The sequence below is a fragment of the Amblyomma americanum genome, chromosome 6 (genome assembly GCF_052857255.1).
Source record: "Amblyomma americanum isolate KBUSLIRL-KWMA chromosome 6, ASM5285725v1, whole genome shotgun sequence".
In the NCBI taxonomy this organism is placed as follows: domain Eukaryota; kingdom Metazoa; phylum Arthropoda; class Arachnida; order Ixodida; family Ixodidae; genus Amblyomma; species Amblyomma americanum.
Window position 1 is genome coordinate 29232828 of NC_135502.1, and position 17504 is coordinate 29250331.

At 47.8% G+C, this 17504-nt stretch overlaps 1 protein-coding gene across 1 annotated transcript; it reads left to right on the plus strand.

Annotated features, from left to right (window-relative positions):
* The first annotated feature begins 5728 nt into the window (after nt 1-5728).
* Nucleotides 5729-14916, plus strand: LOC144136537 (carboxypeptidase inhibitor-like). The gene is made up of 3 exons (XM_077668924.1): nt 5729-5951; nt 12373-12489; nt 14639-14916. The coding sequence occupies exons 1-3, from the start codon at nt 5903-5905 to the stop codon at nt 14761-14763; spliced, it is 291 nt and encodes a 96-aa protein (XP_077525050.1). The 5' UTR covers nt 5729-5902; the 3' UTR covers nt 14764-14916.
* The last annotated feature ends 2588 nt before the right edge of the window (nt 14917-17504 follow it).

Below are 17504 nucleotides of genomic sequence, written 5' to 3' on the forward strand. Positions count from 1 at the left end.
GTGCCATTTTTAAAGCCAAAAAGTTCTCACCGTTTTTGAAGCTAAATGGGCAAAACGAACATTGACACAGATCTGTCTCGGGTGCTGGAAAAGCGCTTGGGGTGTGCCTTGGAATAATGAGCACGTTTAATACACACGTGCTGCGCCTTCACAGCGGTCATAGCTCGAGCAGCGGCGTGGAGAAATGGTGGTCTTGCGTGAAGATAGACGAGGTCTCATTTTGTGAAGCACAGGGCCCCAGGGTTGACAGCAAATGTCAAGCAGGGTAGGTTTGGATATGTGTTCATACAGAACACATATGTCGTCACTGGTGGGCACTTGAGCAATCGAATATGGATATCTTGCAGTGCCGGAAGAGCTATAGGCTGTCGTCACTCGTCGTTATGTGTTGGCATCCGACAGTGTGGGGGGGGGGGGGGGCACTTGCTCAACTCGAACGACTTCCCAATGCAGTGCAGGCGAAGTCTCATGGTTTCATCCTGAATCTGGCAGCTCAGGGCGAGTTCACCACATGTATGACTGCTGCCCTCGACTGTTGCCGCCTTCAAGATATCGTCATCCAACATATGTGCCCGGCGACTGCGGGGTGCATAACAAGGAGGCAGACACCTGCCAAGCTAAAATTTTAAGGCGCAACTTAAGCCTTTCTTGGCTCATGAGTGGCGGGGACGGAAGTGTAGACGGAAGTTTGTGGGCGGAAGTAGTCCGCCCGAACTGTCAATCTTAAGTTCTATGGTAAATAAAAAAAATGCAAAAGTTCATAAAGAAACAGTAGTTAAGCAACATATATGTAATGAAATAAAAAGCAAAAATAAAAATTAAGAATAAGAAAAGGTAAAAATAAAAATAAAGTAACAAAAACAAAAGGGCAGAATAAAATGAAAAATGGAGGGAGAGAGGGCAGAGAGACGATTTCACATCTCCGCTCATAAGCAGTCTGAAGTGCAGTCCTGTAAATTTTGGAATCAGTGTCTGGTAGTGCATTCAATTACATTGATATTCCCGTAGGTTTGGCGTATTCCGCGGCTTGATTCAGCTGCTGACGAGCCCATATTAGTCAAACAACAGACAACCCCGAATGAGCTGTTTAAAACTAGATCTTTTTTCAGCACGTGGGGAAGTTATTGCTGCATCGGAGTTTACTTTTTTCAGGCGACGTCGAAAACGATAAGAAGTTTTTCGGTTGCCTAGTAAACAGCCTCGGGAACATACAACTAGAGCCGAATACACTCATGCGACACCCTTTTGAAGCGAAAAGCTTCACTACGCTAGGTAAATCAGCCGTCGCGTAGGCCGGCGAATGACCTTGAACGACCTTCAGCCCAACCACATTAGCCGTGCATGACCATATGTGGTACGGTTATGGTGTCGAAACCTTGGCCTCTGACCTTGGCCCATGAACTTAAGTTGACCTCTGACCTTTGAAGTTAAGTGATCTCTGAGTTGACCTTTGACCTTAAGAACATCGATGGGGTGACGTGATACACGTCATAGCCACGTGGTCGTTTGGGCACGTACACAACGGCTGTCGCGAGCGTGTAGCGGATCTGCCATGGACGAGCATCGGACGCTTAGCAAGCGTCCTTGCTTTTAGCTGATTTCCAGGACCAGCCACGTTAAGCCCCTGCCAATTTTTTTCTTCAGTGCATCGATTTGGAAAGCGTGGGATATTACGACACCCGGCTGCGGGGTCGAAAAAGCGCGCCTCTCGACTTACGAACAAAAAAGACACATCCACTAAGGTAGTAAAACGGAGGGGAGGACCCCTCACAGAAACAAACATATAGGCACGAATTGGACGCTTGCTAACAAGGGACGACGGTCACGGAAGCAAAGAGATAAATGTAAAGGGCACTCGCTACACTACCAACCTCGGATACAACGAAGGCGATATCCGTGACCGTCAGGTTCTTTATAAATGGGTTTGTTAACACAGCTCTCGCAAGAACTAGCTTGCAATAGTTGTGTTCTTCGACATAAATGAGGTATTTGAGTGCGTTTGTCACTCTGAAAACCTGAAAAATTAAAATCCCGGTGGGATTACTAATGATTCTTTACACTTCTGTGCAAGTTGCCTGCCAGCAAGAAAACAAAAAGTAGTGCTTTTTTCCTTGACTTTCAGGGTTACTGAAGGGTTTTTGTTCTGTATCTCCGTGAATGACCTCGCGCAAGTCGTTCAGTTTTCAAAGGTTCTAATGTACGCTGATTGCATTGCTTTTTTTGTGTGTTCACGGATGAACCGCCGTCAGGCCTACAAGATATGATAGCGTTTGAAATATCTAATATATCGGCTTGGTTTCATAATAATAAATTAAAAGTAAATGTAGAAAAACTAAATATTGTCACGTAGTGGTCACAGCAGTCCAGCAGTTCACTCTCGAAGACACTGTGACCCCCATACGATTTGCTTATCGGTAAACATACTAGCACTCAAAAACGTTTTTTCTTTCCGGCACCTTGCCGTCCTATTCGACCAACAGTTGTCTTGGAAAGAACCGATCGAAAAGGTACGCAAAAATCCAGCGTTCAGCTGCTAAGCACTTCTCAAAGCAAGCCAGTATTTCCCGTACAGCGTACTACGCTCTTTGTGTTTTACGCTATTTCAATGCCACACGAGCTTAAGGTGCGAATTATGGGCCATACTCAGCTTAATTTATTTGCCACAGAGAAGCTGAAGAAGAGAGCAATGACACTGCAAGTAATATTACATGTGTCCTCTCAGATCACGGCAAAAATAAGGTGCATCAGGAAAATCAAAAATTGGATTTTGAGTCCATGAGTAATTATAAATTATAAGTATTGGTCACTAATATTAATAACACCAGCTCTCCCCTATCAATCAGTCGTTTTTTTTTTCTCTCGCCCCGTAACGCGAGACATACACTAAGTGGCAGTTTCAATCTGCCTGCCTGTTCGAATGCATAGTGGAACGCTTGGTTCAATTTTTGAAGTTTGGAATGTATTGTCTATCAACGTGAAACTTGCAACTAACTTCAAGCTAATTGCAAGTTGTTCTTTATTAGAAGTCAGGAAGCACATTAGCTGAACCCCGTTTTTTCTTGTCTTTTCGTGAACTTTTATTTTACTTTCATACGATTCGTTGTTTTTGCTTGTACTTCTCGGCTAGATTAAATTGCTCCTTGGCACGTATTTTTGTTCCGAGCAGTTTTTGATTACTCGCTTGTTCTCATTAAGGCTGCCTGATGAAATATCGTTTGTAGCGGACCGTTTGTACCTGCAAGACTATGGGTCCAAATATTTTGTATGTATTCACTTGTAATATCAGCAAGAAATGAGACGTGAACGAGACAATTGAGCTATGGTCAGCAAAATAAGAAGCTCTTAGCCAGGGTAAGCACAATACTAGTGGAAGGTAATTGCACCTGAGGGTGCAAGGACTCTCCTTCAGAAGTGTTAATCAACCTCTCTTGTATATCCTCTCTAGGACCTAATTGGTTCGGGTTTTCTTGTCGCCACCTCGGTTTTCTTGTTCGCGTTTCATTCGCTTATGATAGTACAGTCGTCAGCGCGTCTGTCTAGAGCGCTCGAAAGGCCAGCCGAGATAACACGTCTTGGCGCACCCTGCAGCAAGAATTTTCCCAAACGTGTTATTTCGGCTTTGGTTTCGCGGCCTGCAGCGCTTTCACCGGCGATCGTTTGCAATCGGGGCTGCGGTCCTGCGTGGCGATAAAGATGGAGGCAGTGTCATCAGTGTGGCGGCGCATGCTCAAATGCAGGCAATCTGAAACCGGCGTTATCGGCAGTCGTCGCGCGTGCAGCCAAATGCTGGCCTTTTGAGCGCTCTATACAGACGCGCTGAGGACTGTACTTTCAGAATGAAGATTGTTTTTATTTGATTTCATTGGATTTGAAAAGCGTACTTCGGTTACACTAAAGTAGCCTGTGTTTTTGGGTAGAATTGCTGGTTCATTTCTTGCCGCGTACTTTTCGCTGTCGTTTCCGGTCTGTAATAGGCGTAGTGCGGGGGTTGGGAGACCAGAAAATAGCTAGAGAGTTGCCGTCGGCTGTGTAAGTTTATGGAACGCGGAAGCCCTGGAAAGAAGCTTGCTCGCCATAGTGGCGCAGTGGTAATTTGTTGTGCCTTCGATCGCGAATTCGCTTCGATTTGATCCCGTGCTAGGTCGGTCGCAGGAGAAATGCCAAACAATGTGGTTAATGAGATTTGTGTGCACCTGAAGGAAACTTAAGTGACCTCTCAAAATATTCGCGTGCCTCATAGCCAAAGTGTACTTATGTTCGAACCTCTAGAAATTAGCCGACGAACTGCGTGGAATACAGACTCGCATCCATTATACTGCGTCAGTTCCGCCGAAAATTGTTCGCTATTACTTCATACTGTTCACGGCCGTGAACTTTGTTCGAATCGTACGAGATCTGCCGGGCGTTTGCGCACGGCAACTTTCAAAAACTTATTAAAAACACAAAACAAAGAAAGTAAAGGGCGATTACCTCTGTGGTAATGGTCGTGATCAGCGCTAGTTTGTCCACATAGTGCTTCTGCGATTGTAGCATTTGCATTGAATGCTGCTGCCCCGAATGAATGGGTGACGATTATGTAGGAGGGTTGCAAGCTATGAGTGCTTCATGGTGTGAAGAATATGTTAGCACGGACTTGAGTATCTTGTCCTGCATGTTTACGGGCAGCATCCCGAGAACATTCGTTTTATGTTCGACCCGCAGCACGTTCGTGGTTCTGGCCTTCGGCATGCGTGCAGCGTTCAGAGCACGGCGCTCCAGGCTGTGTCCATGCCCCTGTCGGAGAGCGTCTGGCGGCTGCTGCATCTGCTACATCTGCTGCAGCGCAGGCGCGCAGGAGGTCGCGCCATCCAGTCATTTCAGGATATTTTATTTTCCTTTATAACTGTGTCCCGAGTATTTCGGCAGCATCTTGTAGCGTCCACGCACCAAACCTGACGATGACGAAGTCATCGCGAGGCGCGTGGCACGGGTTTTGCGCGCGGGGCGGTCACGTAATCACGCATTCCATGTTGGTGGGGGTCGCACGACGCATAGGCGGGAAAACTTTGCTACAACAGCTTACAATGTCAAGTACTGCCAGGCTCCACATGCGCTTTCCTCATTGGGAATAATCTGACACGTTCCGAACAACGCCTCTATGACATGATAGTAGTTGTCCCCAACCGAAATACGGCCATAAAAACTTCCGCTGGTCATGGCCTCCATTCTGTAAGCGCAGTCTCGATCGTACACGGGCAGCATCCTCACTATCTCGAACAGTACACATTTCCGCCGCCGCTACACGACGACCTGGTTAAACTGACAAAAAATAATGTCGTATAAACAGCTTCCCTCGCCTTTCCTGCCACCCAGCACCTGGAGCTGGCAGCCTAAGCAGCAGCAAGCAGCGGGTTTCTCCGGTTGCAGCAAGCGCCAGTTACATCTGGAGGCCGTATACACTGCCTATAGGATTCGCTCATTTGCTAGAACACGCGAAGCCCCGCTCTCACTATATGAAAGCGCATCGTTCATTTCTAGATGGACGCGCGCGTCACGGTTCACTTGCGTTCCCTGCTGGCAACCCAGCTCTCGAATCCGCTGCTGTATTGAAGGGCACGCTTACATCAAGGAGGCAGCTGCCGCAGCGGCCGGAAGAGGTGTGGGGAGAGGGAAGGAGGGGAAGGGGAAGCCAGAGGAGACCCACGGAGGCAGTCGCGGAGGCGTTTTTTCCTTTCCAAGTGCGCCCCGCCACGTGCGGAAACAAAACAACTTTCTCTCGCCTACGAAGCCGAGAGCACGTGGTCGCGCAGCAGCAGCAGCAGCACTACGTCCCGTGAAGCAAGGGGCATAAAAACGCGCCGCGCCATCCTGACGGGCATCAGACGAGCCGCCTGAAGCAAACGAACAAGCAGGAGCATCCGCCATGGTGTCCACAACCCCCCTCGTCGCCATCTGCTTTCTGCTGGTTCTAGGTGAGTTTTGCGCGGCCTGTTTTCGCATACTCTCAGGTCCGACAGCCAACCGTCAGCAGCAACGCCGTGCAGAGGCGCATCCTAGATTCAGCATAATTTTGTCCCTTTTCTTCTTTTTTTTTTCTCTCAACGAGCCACACGGATGCCACAAGCACCAGGACAGCTACAGTAATTATGATGTCTGCCGAGCCCACGTCAATTCGGAGTAAAGGAAAAACGTATGCTTAATGGGTTGATGGGAAACTGCAAGCTTGGTCACTCATGCTGTAGACTTGGTCACTGCAGCGAAGCTGCTGCAGTTCTATCGAAAAACGCAGCTGCAGTCAAACTTTTCCCGGTAGCCTTAAAATTGCCTGAGACGTGCCTTTTTTTGTTTTCCATTGAAAATGCCGAGAGATATCTATGAAGCTGGACACGCCACAGTTGTTCAGGCTCAATGTACTATGCGGATATAACATCCGGCCTCAGTGGCCGCATTTATGCTGCTGCGAAATGTTAAGCGGTTAATGATATCCTAGTCGAAATCAAGAGGAAGAAATAGGCTTGGGCAGGGCATGTAATGCGAAGGCAAGATAACCGCTGCTCCTTAAAGGCAACAGGTTGGATTCCAAGGCAAGCGTAGCAGGGGGCGGCAGAAAGTTAGGTGGAGCGGATGAGATTAAGAAGTTTGCTGGCATACGGTAGGCGCAACTGGCAAAGGACAGGGTTAATTGGGGGAGACATGGGAGATGCTTTTGTCCTCCAGTGGGTGTAGTCAAGCTCATGATCATGACGATGAAATGTTAAGCGCTCATAGCGCTCCACAAACGCGCGCCACATGTCGATGTCGATTATGTGCTTAAGAACTCTTGCTCATTTCTCATGAGGCCTAATTACGTAAAGCATAATAACGCCTTAGCATAATCGGTGATCATGCCAGGATTACTAAGGCAGCCCGAGCGGCGCTCGCGACCAGTTCCCAAGAGTCTCAAGGCCTCAAATCCGCAACGATCTGCCTCGCTTTTACACTGCCTTAGTGTCAGAGCCAGCCAACGAAGGCGGACCCTGCGCATCAAGTATGGGGCGTAGGCCGCAGAACTAAAGCGCACGCGTTCACCTGGATTGGAATCGCGATGGCGACATCGTACCCGTCTGACTGCGGTACTTCACGCGCTTCACTGTAACTTTTTCCTGCCGTTTTCCTGCGTACTTTTCGTGGAGGCAGTGCGAATGTATGTAAATGGATTCAGGAGATCATGCCTGTACATACTACTATAGGCAAGAACCCCGCAGCAATGTAACCGAAGTGCGCTTTCGAACCTCGGTTGATGAACTGCATAGAAACTCAAGACATGGCAGGAAACACATGTCCGGAAGCACATGGCAGGGAACAAAAATGGCACAAAAAAAGAGAAGTGCAGCTATAAAAGGGACTTACGAGCGGGAAACCGTTGCAGTGTTGCTCTGAAGGTTTGACAAGACCGAAAGATGATCCAGGGGAAGCTTATTATGGTCTCATCGTGGCAGGCAGGTCGGCTCTTGCACCCAGCTAAAATAATAAGTAAAATACCGGTCAAAAGCAACACGAGGCAACTCAACGCAGTTCTCCGCATGTATTTTTCATTTCGGATTCGTTCTTTTCTTGTTTTTTTTTTGTTTCGTGGAAGAAAAAAAGCTTACACAACGACGGAATGCCGTCACTGCGTCCGTGAAATGTGAGCATGCGAGACTGTGAGGTGAAGAACTCTTGGTGGTTGGTCTCTTGGCCAATCACTCGCGATGTGTCGATTAGAGGGCAATAATTCGCCTACGCCATTGCCACGTGGGCAAGAAGTGAGATGATAAGTTCGAACTATGCCACTAAGGCGTTGCCAAAGCAGTACCACTGTTCCCTGCTACTGGAACCAGCGTACTGAACGAATAGCGCACACAGGGCGAACAAACTGCGTAGCGCAAATTTTCTGACGTCTGGGGACTCATAGCTGAGCGTGGAAAAGAACTTGAAGGACAAGATCCAATGCGCGAGCCTTGCAATTGAGCTCCGTCCTTTTCCAGCTTAGAAAAGACTCCGCGAAGCTGTATTACGCAATCCACCAGGCAGCGCGTGTTCCAGAGCGGCAGCCCTGCTTTGCCTGCAGCCAACTCGCCAGCACCCTTCGTCCTTTCTCTGGGGGGCCCGACCGTGTGACCCGCTTTTTGCCGTCATCGCCGCCGCGAGAAAAACAAAAAAGATAACTGACAAGCCACTTTCGAGCCGCCACCCGTCGTCTAGCCTTTTCCTCCTCCGTGCCTGCAGGGTGGCTTGCTCGCGCGCAGCTCGGTTTACAACGGCGCGTGAGGGACCAGATAAGCATAGGCACGACTTTGCGTTGCTTAACCGCAACGCCTAGTAGAATAAAAGAAGTGGTTTTTTTCTTTCTTGCACCGGCAACGATTAATCACTGGCGGGATGCTACTGCACAAGATGCCGAAGCACTTCTTGAAGGACACTGTCGATGGTTACCGTCTTCGAGATTATTTTTTAGCAGTGATTTTTGCATCTGGGCGTAGAATCGACAAATCATATGAATGGGGAAAGCTTTGCGCAAAGAAGGGAGTAAAATTAACTCGAAGGGCGTAATGATGAGGCCCCTGGGCCCAAGCAGTGCAGGATGCTGCACTGTTAACTTCGTGACCCATGGCTGCCAGGGGCCGAATTCTAGTTGGTCTCAGTGCAGAGAAGACCCATAGCGGGCAGTAGATGTCAGCTTCGGCGTTTCGGCAAGGACACATAGAACATTAAGAGCAAATGAATAAGCTCAGGGATAGAGCCCACTTCCTAGTTAATGCCGGAGAACCCCAGCTCCGACCCTCCGAAGCAAAACACACAAACCGGCGAGCACAGAATTAGTTCCTTGAAGACGCGTGCGCGTTGTTTCAAACTTAGAGGGAACGCAAGAGGGCGAAGCAAAGTGCCGCTGGCGCAGAGAGTCCTGGAAGTGGTTTTAAGTGTTGTCTGCCACGTTTCCTGCCAATGTGGTAATGTTAACGTATTGGTGCTCCGAAGAATGCGACCACGCCAACCCGTGTTCCCTCTAAGTGTGAAACAGCGTGTACATTTGTCTTTCTTCATCTAAACAATGACAGTCGGACCGAGCATAGCAGCAGATGCCAGAATAGACCGCAACGTTGCTTTTTAATTAATTCTAAAGCAGCATGTGCAAGTATGTCTGCCAGCATGAACCGACTGATCACATGAGAGAATGACTACTTGAGGGTGGACACTGAATGTCGCCAACTGATGTGCCCGGTCACAATGCGTTCCACAACTATAGAGGGCGCGTTCTTTTTTTTTTAATATAACCTTCCGGCTCTTAGCTTGCTTGATTGGGCGCAGTGCTGCACGCGCGAAGGTTGGCAGCGCTGATTTTTAGCGACAGCCTAGCAGCTGCACAACAGAAAAACAGTACGCAGCGAGCTTTTTTTTTTTACCACATACTCGACCGCCGTGTTCATAGATGTTAATTCAGCCATTTCAGTAAAGGCTGAGCTTGGTGTCTGGCGCGACTGGGCATTCGATATAGTTGGACGTAAAATCGCTGCTGCACGTCGCTACGTCCCAATGCATGCAGCTGCATCTGTTGAGGCACACTAATAATAAGAACACTTCTCCAAAGTTAGCGACAGCTGGTTAAGCAGCAGCGCAGACATTCGCTGGTACGACACTGACAGTTGCTGCAGTTGCTGACCATTAGTTCTAGCAAAACGAAGTTTGTTGTTTTCAGCTCGCGAATCAACGCCAGTCACTTTCCATTCCTCCTGTCTCAATTGGTCAGTATCTCATAGAGGCTAGCGATTTCGCCTTATTTCTTGGTGTGTATTTGGACAAGTATCTAAAGTTTCATAAACACATAACCAATACAAATAAGAAAATGGCATACGTGTTGAGAATCCTTATTAAAGCCAGTCAATACTTTTCTAACAGCACCTTATATTACGCATTTATACACCCACACGTCAGTTACTGTATAGTATGCTGTGGAACAACGTACGATGCTCATCTAACACCATTGCAGATAATTCAAAATCAGGCCATTCGTATACTTACCTACAGTTCTTATTACATCGATGCAGCATTTATTCTTCAGGAACATAACATCCTCTCTGTATCATAGCCTGTTAGATATTCTCTTGGCATTCTCATGTACAAACTTGTCAGCAATCTAGTCTATCTTCCTCTCATACCAGAGTGTTATCTTGTAAACGCCAACATAACCCGGTTTGCACTCCATAACAGTATTGTCCTACCTTAAGTACGCACCAATTACGGGAAACAGGCAATTCATTTCTCATCATCTGCCCCGCCGCGGTGGCTCAGTGGTTAGGGCGCTCGACTACTGATCCGGAGTTCCCGGGTTCGAAACCGACCGCGGCAGCTGCGTTTTTATGGAGGAAAAACGCTAAGGCGCCCGTGTGCTGGGCGATGTCAGTGCACGTTAAAGATCCCCAGGTGGTCGAAATTATTCCGGAGCCCTCCACTACGGCCCCTCTTTCTTCATTTCTTCTCTCACCCCTCCTTTATCCTTTCCCTTACGGCGCGGTTCAGTTGTCCAAAGATATACGAGACAGATACTGCGCCATTTCCTTTCCCCCCAAAACCAATTATTATTACTATTATTTCTTATCAGTTGCTGTCTGGAACACTATACCGAGAGAACTAAAAAATGCTCATTCAATCATCTTTAAAGCACACCTTAAACGATCAATTCTTAGCTAAAAGCCCTCATTGTGATTAATTCGTTTTATTTTCATCTTACATGCGTTTTGTACTGCCCCCTAACCTTCGTTATAATTCAGTATGTTTCGGTGGTCCTTTGTAATAGCTTTTTAATAGTGTTTATTTCTCTCCTATGTGTCTACTTTAAGTTGTATTTCATATGTATATATTAAATTTCTCATATTCATCTGATCTGTCGCAGCTGTTAAATCTTTTATACGATGTATCTGATTAGGAGGTCCCATTACAGTCTTTGACTTCGGGACCTCCTTCTGCATGATATGATGTATGTATATGAAATATATAAACAAATAAAGACTGATTCTGATTCTGAAGGCCATAAGACCTGATTCATCATTTTTCTTTCCAGCCATTTGCTATCGCTTCGCTATCGCTGCAGTGTGTCGCTCGTGAACGCCGTTGCAATCGTTGCACAGGAAGAACATCCCGAGTTTCGTAAGGGAGCCATCCAGCGTGCCAGTGCGTTGATATGACTGCACAGACACGCCGCTTACAGAAAATGAGTCTTAGTGAGCTAACATGCGACCTTATCAATGCTGTACGCCTGAGCCTCACGATGTCTAATGATTTCCGATTGCGCTAACTCCACTGCAGCTCTAGATTACAGCCCCGTGTTCCGTTCAGTTTCAGCCATTTGCTTGGGCAGGTTTCCAATTGCGCAAAATTAAGTAGTAAGAAAAAAGAGCGAAGTTTCTCGCGACCTAGATGCCTCATCTGGAAGTGGGTTGATCACGCTGACAAATGCAGTTCCTGCCAAAAATGGTTGCACTGCATGCTCGCTCAAGGTTCCTCGCGGTTTCATTATATTTTGCAGCTTAGGTTAACGAACATTTTCCTCTTTGCCATCGTTTCTATAAATTCTTAGTTTCCCCGCTCCTCCTTTTCTTCTATTTGTCCATTTTATATAAAATCTCCTCTTCAGAAAAAAAAAAGGCAAAATCATTTGTCCTTTCTAAAAAAAAGGGTCGCTGTTCAAATCCATTTTCTAGTTGACGGGCTTGTGTGATACAAGGAATGTTCGCGCATTGCCTCTCATTTTACTTTTATTTGCACTAGTTCAATAAAGACGGGACATCCACGAGATAAACCGCATTTAAATCCCCAGTCTCTTTTATTCCAGAGCCGAATTTGTATTCCGATCAGATTCGCCGAGGAGCCAGAGCAACAGAAAGAGTTTAGAAAGAGAGAGAGAGACGGAGATATGCCTCTAACTTTACTTTGGGAACACAACCAAAATCGTGTCGTGTCGGGGCTCGCGATATGGCATCGCTGGCAAGCGCCTGCGTGTAGCCTATCTCGTGCTCGGCTGAACCAGCGAACACGACACAAGGACACGGCTAGTTTTGCATCACGGTTCCAATAGCTTCAGGTAGCCATTACACTTCGCTATAGCCATCTTCGTAACCATCCAATTAATCAATCCTTCCCCACGCGCACAGCAACCAACCGGGTAAATGCGTAGCTAACCCTTGCTCCCCCGCCCCCTTCCTCCCTGTATTTTTTTTCTTCTCTCCATTTTATTCTGTGCACTCTTCAAAGCCCATCATAATTACTGATGCACTGATTCTACTGCGTTAAGCACTTTGCCATATAGTGACCTGGGCGTATATGCAACGAGTTGGAGTCTGTTGACTCTGAGCTCACTGAATTTGCATTTCCATACAGCATGCAGCCAGGCCAACGACTGCGTTTCCAACGGCTACGGCTGCCTGCCGGAGTCCGACTGTCCTGAGGAGGCCCGAGTAAACTACGGAGGCTGCTCGACAGTCTGCTGCGATTTCTGTAAGTGCATTAGGTAGTCCGCGTTGCGAAATCTTTTCTACGCATCTTGAACTGTGGCCTAGGTGGCAGGGAAATATTGTAAACTGTGGGGTTTAAGGTCATGAAGGACGCTGCAGTGGAGGCCGTCGGATTAATTTTGACCACTTGGGGGTTCTTTAACAAAAACAAAAGCGTCACATAGCGCTTTTGAACGATTCCTTGCTTTTTTTTTCTTTTCAAACTGTGCGAAAGCGCTTTCTGATGCGGCCTTTCGCCCCGCCGCGGTGGCTCAGTGGTTAGGGCGCTCGACTACTGATCCGGAGTTCCCGGGTTCGAACCCGACCGCGGCGGCTGCGTTTTTATGGAGGAAAAACGCTAAGGCGCCCGTGTGCTGTGCGTTGTCAGTGCACGTTAAAGATCCCCAGGTGGTCGAAATTATTCCGGAGCCATCCACTACGGCACCTACCTTCCTTTCTTCTTTCACTCCCTCTTTTATCCCTTCCCTTACGGCGCGGTTCAGGTGTCCAACGATATATGAGACAGATACCGCGCCATTTCCTTTCCCCCAAAACCAATTATTATTATTATTATGCGGCCTTTCGCCTTGACCAGCAAAGAGGATCACCTGTGGTCATAAAAAAAAAAAAACGGGAACTTTTATTTGAAAGCAGCTTGCGAGCAAACTATTCGACTTATTAGGAGAGCAGCACAGAGGAATAGTAAAACTGGAGATGCATGCAGCTGACATGTTGGGAGGCTAGGAGAAAAACATGAATTGTGGAAGTTCCTGACCGCATTAATGTAATCATCCTCTTTTGACTCTCGTTCAGCATTTCAACAACATGCAAAGCGATGGATTACGAGCTTGTCGGTTACCGCGCATGGTGCTATTAGCGATTTCCCCACTTTCCTCTTTCGTCTTGTTTGAAAAGAATTGAGATAGCGCAAAAAGCGTCAAAGTGCAGACCGGGTTATATAACAACAAGGTTCATTATTTTTCTGAATTTCATTGCTCTTTGACCCAGCGCCTCGCCGAGACTAGCACTGTCTGCTTTTAGCTTCAACACAATCTGAGAGTGAAAATTTTCCAAATTCGTTGCCCTTCCCGAGGTGAGAATTCACAGCGGTAGTTGTGCCTAAAACAAAAAACAAAACGGAAAGCAAAAAACCATCCTGTGTAGAAATCGCCGGCGCTTGCTCGCGGCAGGGTGAGATGACTGAGGTGTTTCACCGCGCGAATACTGGTTTTGCTTATTGGTCAGTACGGCTGATGAGAGGCTGAAACATGACCTTCGTTTCTGCTGGATAGCTACCACCTTAATAATTTCCTGTGTATGACTATAGTCGAATACAACTCAAGCAAGAAGCGGCAAACACCTGTAAAAGGAGCCCCTCCAGAGATTGGCGTTGACCGGCTGTCGTGATGTCGCAGTTCATACCATTTCACGGATGCACCTGCTAGCTACCTGCGAAGTCGCGTCACGTGATTAACCATGAAGTCATGACAGACGGTCGACGTCAATGGCTGGGCGGTCACTGACGTCGACCGACGGGCGTTTGCCGCTTCGTACTTCAGTTGTATCCGACTATGTCCTGCTAAAAAACCTCAGTCCTTTAGTCTTGTCACTAGCGCCAATGTTTTTCGAGCATGTTTATCTTGTCACTGACGCTGACCATGAAAATTTTCGTTCTTGGTAGCTACGTCCTGGCCCCGCCGCGGTGGCTCAGTGGTTAGGGCGCTCGACTACTGATCCGGAGTTCCCGGGTTCGAACCCGACCGCGGCGGCTGCGTTTTTATGGAGGAAAAACGCCAAGGCGCCCGTGTGCTGTGCGATGTCAGTGCACGTTAAAGATCCCCAGGTGGTCGAAATTATTCCGGAGCCCTCCACTACGGACCTATTCGTTCCTATCTTCTTTCACTCCCTCCTTTATCCCTTCCCTTACGGCGCGGTTCAGGTGTCCAACGATATATGAGACAGATACTGCGCCATTTCCATTCCACCAAAAACCAATTATTAGCTACGTCCTGCTTAGTTTTACATTACCGGCTGGGCGGAATTTTGTCCCAGTCGCTCAGAGATGTTTAACGCACTCGTTGCTCTAAGGTTGAGCAAAAACGTTCCGTCGCTATATTGTATTTCCTTGTTCTCTTCTTTTCTCTGCCGCGAAGCGAAACTGACTGGCTGCAAGAGCAAAGGAGGCGAGTGCAACCCGCTGGACCGGCCCTGCAGAGAGCTGCAAAGTGAACGCGGATCCTGCCCAGAGGGCCAGAAGTGCTGTGTGTGGCTCAACTAGTCCTTGCGGCGTTCACTTCGCTGGCCTCTACACTGACATCGGATTCACTGACAGCTACGCCACGCCAGGCGTCGTCGCTTCTTCGTCGTCAACTGTTGCGAAGAAGGGGATCTAGGCACGAACACAAATAAAAACAACTATGTCAGTGCGATACAGACGTCTCAGCTGTTTTCCACGCAACCAGAAAAGTTCGAAACTGCGAGAGGAGCCTGTGGACCGAACCCTTGTTTGCTCCGTCAGCTTTGGACAGGGCTCCAGTGACAGTGATCCTGCTAATTATTTGCAAGCTTGACGAAAATCACACGTTTTTATTGAACGAGCTGTCCGATATACTGAGCCCCTTGATAAGCCCCTTTATGGCCAGTAAGCAGGGATGCTCACGTTCAGGTAAAACCCCGAATAAGATTCCTCGAGAATGTGGTTGAATACGATTTCTGCAGTCAGAGACGCATGTTCTGTAAATGCTGTGCACAGTGGCCGCTCGCGAGCACTTATTTTCGAACAGACCCTGGGCATTTGCGCGCGAGCGGTGCGAACTTGATTACTTTTTGTACTTTGTGAATAGTGTACAACAATCGTCCTCCCCTGTCCCCCCCTCCTGTCTCCCCTGTCCTTTCTTGATATCGTTCCCCTCTATAAGCTTCTCCTCGCTATGCTCCCCCTTTCCCTTTAATCTCCGTCGGCTAATAATTGTTTTTTTTTTGGGGGGGGGGGGAAGGAAATGGCGCAGTATCTGTCTCATATATCGTTGGACACCTGAACCGCGCCGTAAGGGAAGGGATAAAGGAGGGAGTGAAAGAAGAAAGGAAGAAGAGGTGCCGTAGTGGAGGGCTCCGGAATAATTTCGACCACCTGGGGATCTTTAACGTGCACTGACATCGCACAGCACACGGGCGCCTTAGCGTTTTTCCTCCATAAAAACGCAGCCGCCGCGGTCGGGTTCAAACCCGGCTGCAACTCAGGTGCTTAAGATATTAGGTAGCAATTGCTGCGGCCGGCAACCTTCTTTTCCCTCACTTTTTTCTTCTTTCCTTGAAATAAACCACTACCACCACCACCAGGAAGAGACGCCTTCAAGGAATACTAGTATCTCAGTGGGCAAAGCTGGAGGTAACATTCACAAACTACTGTTATGTCTTGTACTTTAGAGTTGTGTTTTCGATTAACGTTCGATGAATTCAAATTTTTTTAACGCTTACCCATAGCGCGGCCTATTAAAAGGTCAAGTTCAAGAAGAGCGCCTTCGAGCAAAAGGCCGGAACGCAGAAATTTACTGCACGTCTAATTGACATCATTCTATTAGCGGTAACAACGCCTACGACGTCCGACTTTCGAGCAGGAATTTGTTTGAAATAGCGACTGTGATGTTCAAATATTTTCCCAGATAAAAAAATGTAAATAGGTCTAGAACACACACGGAAGTGCTCCACATAGCAGTTCCTTGGTGAAACCCGCAATCACTAGACTTAACTACTCAAACACGTTGTTGGGCACTTGGTGCATTGCATTAAAAAAAAATAACGTCTTTGTTTCTGTGTGCGTCTCCTTTTGGATGGTGTTGTTTTCCTTAATATTAGACTGTTCGTGAAAACAACGCTCAAGAACTGTATCATTTAACGCTAAATATCCATGAAAAGCTTCAAACTAATTTTTTGCAGAGAAATTGGTCCGAAAAAACTCAAATGATGGATCTTCTCCCTTAATAACGCGATTTGTATCGTAATTGGAGCTAAAAAAATGGCGCCCTATCTCTAGTAGCCCAGCTTCGAAAAAAAGATAAAATTCGAAGACGAACGATCCTAGATGTGCGCTGCACAGCACAGATAAATACATGCAGCTGCAGAGAAAGCTGCACGCAGCTTTCTCGGCGGAAAAAAAAAAAACTCATCTTGGCTCGTATAGGAAGTTCAAGCGGGTTTTCTAGTTAGCCGTGACCCCGCCTAATGAGGCAATATTGAAGTATAATTTTTACTTTACACAGTAGAATTAGTAGCAAGCTAAATTAGGACTTCAAAAAATTGTACCTCATGCTTCTGCGACCTTTTGAATTAAGGCGATTGGTGCAAGAACACGCTTTCCACTGCGGAGGAGCAGCGCGAGTGCCAACGAGCCGACCGCAGTGCGACCATTTACCTCAACTTTCTGAGGAACCTGAGTCGCTTTGGGACGTTAACCCCGTGAACCATGAAGAGCAACAAAGAGAAGGCTGAAGTTAGTGCCTTGTATGGTTGTGACTTCCCTAGGTTTATTCGTTAGAAGCCACCGACAGAGATCAATCAGTAAATAAGTCAACCTATTCGAGTTATCCTGTTATAAGTACGGCGAACAACTCGCCGCGTACGGAGGGAAGTTCGCGGCGCATGTTTGCGCGTCGTGGTGGTCTTCGTCCTGACGTGCTCCTTCGTGTCGCCGGTCGAGTTGTCGTCCTTCGTGGTCGTGCGCGAAGTGTTCCTTGGCGTTCGAACAAGTTCCGCGTCGTGCGCAAGCGGAGGGGGCGGCTGCGCTCCCTCGTCGAGTTGAGCGTGGGCCCGGCGTGCATAGTCCGTCGCGGTCATCGCCTCTGTGAGAGCAGTCGTGCTGGACGCGTCGTCCGCGGTAGTGGTAGCGCTCTCGCGGAACGCGCCCTCGATGGAGCCCGAGACCCAGAGCGTAGCGACAAAGGCAAGAAGCGACACCAGCAGCGCCACCACAGACGCGGCGCAAGCGACGAAACTGCACCCGAAGCGGTTCGAGCTGCCGCG